The 3,928-nt window shown below is 52.6% G+C and overlaps 1 protein-coding gene across 1 annotated transcript; it reads left to right on the top strand.

Annotated features, from left to right (window-relative positions):
- Positions 1-202: 202 nt before the first annotated feature.
- Positions 203-3,425, top strand: LOC309395993 (uncharacterized protein; the record flags this gene model as incomplete). Its single annotated transcript, XM_081960705.1, has 2 exons — positions 203-644; positions 1,475-3,425. The coding sequence occupies 2 exons, from the start codon at positions 203-205 to the stop codon at positions 1,858-1,860; spliced, it is 828 nt and encodes a 275-aa protein (XP_081816831.1). The 3' UTR covers positions 1,861-3,425.
- Positions 3,426-3,928: the final 503 nt, after the last annotated feature.

Genomic DNA, 3,928 nt, shown 5'->3' with positions numbered 1-3,928 from the left:
GCGCTGGAAATATGGGGCGGTGGTCGAAGGTATATCAGGACGGGGGGGGGGAGAAGAACGGAGGAAGAGGGGGGGTTCCAAAATACGGGGCGGGGGCGACGGTTTATAGCAGGAGGGCGGGCGGAGGAAGAGGAGGGGGCGCTGCAAAAGCCGGGCCGGGGGGGGGCTGGGGGGGACGAGGGTTCACAGGAGGACAGGGATGATGGAGGAGAAGGGGGGTCTCGGGGGCTGCGCCGCTCCCTTCCTCAGCCCTCGGGGGCGCGCATCGGGCGCGGCGCTGGAGCCTCGACGCACTGCGGGCGGCGCTCCTTCCCTCCCCTCCCCGGCCGGCGAAGGACACACGCAGGCAGGGCGGCGCTCATCCGGCCGCGGGAGCGCGGTGGGCTTTTCTCCCCCGCCCCCCGCCTTACCTCGGATGAACCCTCGGCGGGTGCTCGTGCTCCGCCACGGATCGATAAGCCGGGCGGCGCGCCAGGCATGCGCCGAGCCTGTCTCTGTTGCGTTGCGTTGGGTGTGTGTGAGCGACAGCCGCCCTCTTCCCACGACCCCTGGCTCCCCTCTGCCTTTCACGCGTCCGAGGCGGCGGCGGGCAGGACTTAGGGGACTGGAGGCTAAACCATATGAGGAACGGTTGCAGGAACTGGGTATGTCTAGTCTGGTGAAAAGAAGGACTAGGGGAGACATGATAGCAGCCTTCCAATATCTCAAGGGCTGCCACAAAGAAGAGGGAGTCAAACTATTCTCCAAAGCACCTGAGGGTAGAACAAGAAGCAATGGGTGGAAACTAATCAAGGAGAGAAGCAACTTAGAACTGAGGAGAAATTTCCTGACAGTCAGAACAATTAATCAGTGGAACAGAAGTTGCCTCTAGAAGTTGTGAATGCCCCAACACTGGAAGTCTTTAAGAAGATGTTGGATAACGCTTTGTCTGAAGTGGTGTAGGGTCTCCTGCCTAAATAGGGGGCTGGACTAGAAGACCTCCAAGGTCCCTTCCAACTCTGTTCTATATCTTCATAGATTAGGGGATTGGAGGCTAAAACATGAAGAACGGTTGCAGGAACTGGGTATGTCTAGTTTGATGAAAAGAAGGACTAGGGGCGATATGATAGCAGTCTTCCAATATCTCAGGGGTTGCCACAAAGAAGAGGGAGTCAATCTATTCTCCAAAGCACCCTCTCATTCTCCCTTTCTCCCTCCTTTTCTCTCTCTCCTTGCCCCTGTTTCCCACTCCTTCTCTCCCTCTCTCAATCCCCTCTCTTCTTGTCCCTCTCCCACTCCTTCTCCCTCTCTCCCACTCCTCTATTTGTCCGTCTCCCTCTTCTCTCTCTCCTTGTCCCTCTTTCCCACTCCTCTCGCACTCCTTCTCCCTCTCCCACTCTCTCTCATTACTCCTCTCCCTCCCTCCCTCTCCCACCGTCTCCCTCCCTCTGCCTCTCTCCTCCTCTCTCGCTCTCCCCCCTCTCCTCCTTGCCAGATTCTTCCCCTCCCGCGATGTCAGTCGGCTGTTGCGGACGTGCAGAATCGCGGCGCGGTGACAAAGGAGCGGGCCGGTCCCTGCCGCCGCCGCCGCCGCCGCGAAGGAGCCCAGCGCACGATGCAGCAGCCGCCGGGACACTCGACTCGCACGTAAGACCCACCGCCGGGCTGCGAGCTGCCGCCACGCAAAGCCGGGACCGCCAGCTGTCCTCGCCGCCGTCCCTGCCTCTTGGATGGGCCGACCTCTCCCCTCCCATGCCCATCGGCCTGCCTTGCGAGTGGGCGCAGCAGCGACGCCCCTCCAAGCCGCCGGGCTCAGCCGCCGCCCTTCGGGACTTCCCTTCTGGCAAAGGCCACGGGGAAAGAAAGAAAGAAGCGCCTTGAATTGCCAAGTGGAGCTTCCCCTTCTCGAGGCAGTCTATCTCTGAAGCTGGAAAAGCAAGAGATAAGGGGAAACCACCTTAGTACTATCCCAGACTTCTTCAGTCTGTTGCTTAATTGAATTATAGAATTCTTTATAGAATAGAATAGAAATAAAAGAATATAGAATAGAGTAGAGTACAATATAGAATAGAATATAGAATAGAATAGAATTATTTCTTGGCCAAGTGTGATTGGACACACGAGGAATTTGCCTTTGGTGCAGATGCTCTCAGTGTACATAAAAGAAAAGATACATTTGTCATGAATCATAAGGTACAACCCTTAATGATACTCTTAGGGTACAAATAAGCAATCAAACCATCCTAGGGAACAATCAATATAAATCGTAAGGATACAAGCAAACAAGGTACAGTCCTGCAGTCATAAATGGGAGGAAATGGGGGATAGGAACAATGAGAAGATTAATAGTAACAGTAATGCAATCTTATGGTTTACTTCACGGGACCCCAAGCACATTGCAGCTCTTAGCTGAACTTGTCTGGCGCCAAGACAGTATCAGGCTGGATTCAGGCCTTGGAAAGGAGACCACAAGAAAACTCTGGCCTGTAGGCTGGGTTGGGGAATGTCCCAGAAGTAGTCAGGGTTAGACTGTTACTGTTACTGTAAGGCAGCCATGTGGACATTCCCATGAAATCAGCAGGAGTTGAGACCTCTCTATATAATCACAGTCATCCCAAAGTTCTTGGTTGTTCCAGGGACCATCAATCATTGGTTGAACATACCAGTTAGATCCCAAAGGTGCTTTTTTTTCAAGAGGCAAATGGACTTTCTGATTTTTCCTTGAAGCTGTTTCACTCCTCATATCCAAGAAGCTTCTTCAATTCTGTGCATAGCTAAATGTCCATGGAGATGCTCCGTCCTCCAGGCCATGGTTGTCCCCAAGGTGTTTTTTTCAAGAGGCAACTGGAGTTTCTGGTTTTTCTTTGAAGAAAAACCAGAAAGTCCAGTTGAAAAAAGCACCTTTGGGACAACCACGACCTGGAGGACTGGGAATCTCCATAGACGTATCAGTTAGACCTACAGTAGTAGGTCAGGTGCAGGATATGGACCCGGGAGACTGTGAGCAACTCAGCCTACCTCACTGGATTGTCGTTGTGCAAAAGGAGGAAAGAGTGTTTTATGCGCACTGCCCTGAATTCTAAAATAAATAAAGGCTGGACATCAAACCGATCAGTAATCCTGACTGCTCTTTAGAAGGCCAGATCCTGAAGAGGAAACTCAAATACTTTGGCCACCTAATGCTGGGAAGGATGGAGGGCAAAAGAAGAAGGGGACGACAGAGAAGGAGGTGGCTGGATGGAGTCACGGAAGCAGCCGGCGTGAGCATCAATGGACTCCAGAGGATGGTAGAGGACATGAAGGCCTGGAGGAATGTTGTCCATGGGGTCGCGATGGGTCGGACACAACTTCACAACTAACAACAACAACAACAACAAAGATAGATGGATGGATGGATGGATGGATGGATGGATGGATGGATGGGTAGATAGGTAGATTGGAAGGAAGGAAGGAAGGAAGGAAGGAAGGAAGGAAGGAAGGAAGGAAGGAAGGAAGGAAGGAAGGAAGGAAGGAAGGAAGGAAGGAAGGAAGGAAGGAAGGTAGGTACAGTAGGTAAGTAGGTAGGTAGCAGGGGTGGGTTCCTGCCAGTTCTAACCTCTTCTATAGAAGAGGTTCCACAAATCTACAGTGCCGTTTGGAACCGGTTCCAGCTCCCTCCCCCCGTCCGTCTGCACATCATCAAGATGAAGATCCAGAGAAGGAATTCTGGGAGTTGAAGTCCACAAGTCTTAAAGCTGTCGAGTTTGAACACCCTGGGGGTTTTAGGGGTGCAAGAGTCTTGTAACTTGACAGCTTTAAGACTTGCATGCTTCAAATGCCAGAGTTTCTGAGCCAACATTTTGGTTGCTAAGCAAGAGCGTTGTTAAGTAAGTCTCACCACATTTTACAAGTTGGCCATGCCCACCCAGTCACATGGCTGGCAAGCTACTCCCACCTGGTCACATGGCTG

The sequence above is a fragment of the Natrix helvetica genome, assembly GCF_964273705.1.
Source record: "Natrix helvetica genome assembly, chromosome: 8".
Classification (NCBI taxonomy): domain Eukaryota; kingdom Metazoa; phylum Chordata; class Lepidosauria; order Squamata; family Natricidae; genus Natrix; species Natrix helvetica.
Note: the sequence above shows the minus strand (reverse complement) of the source record. Positions and strands in the feature narration are given on the sequence as shown.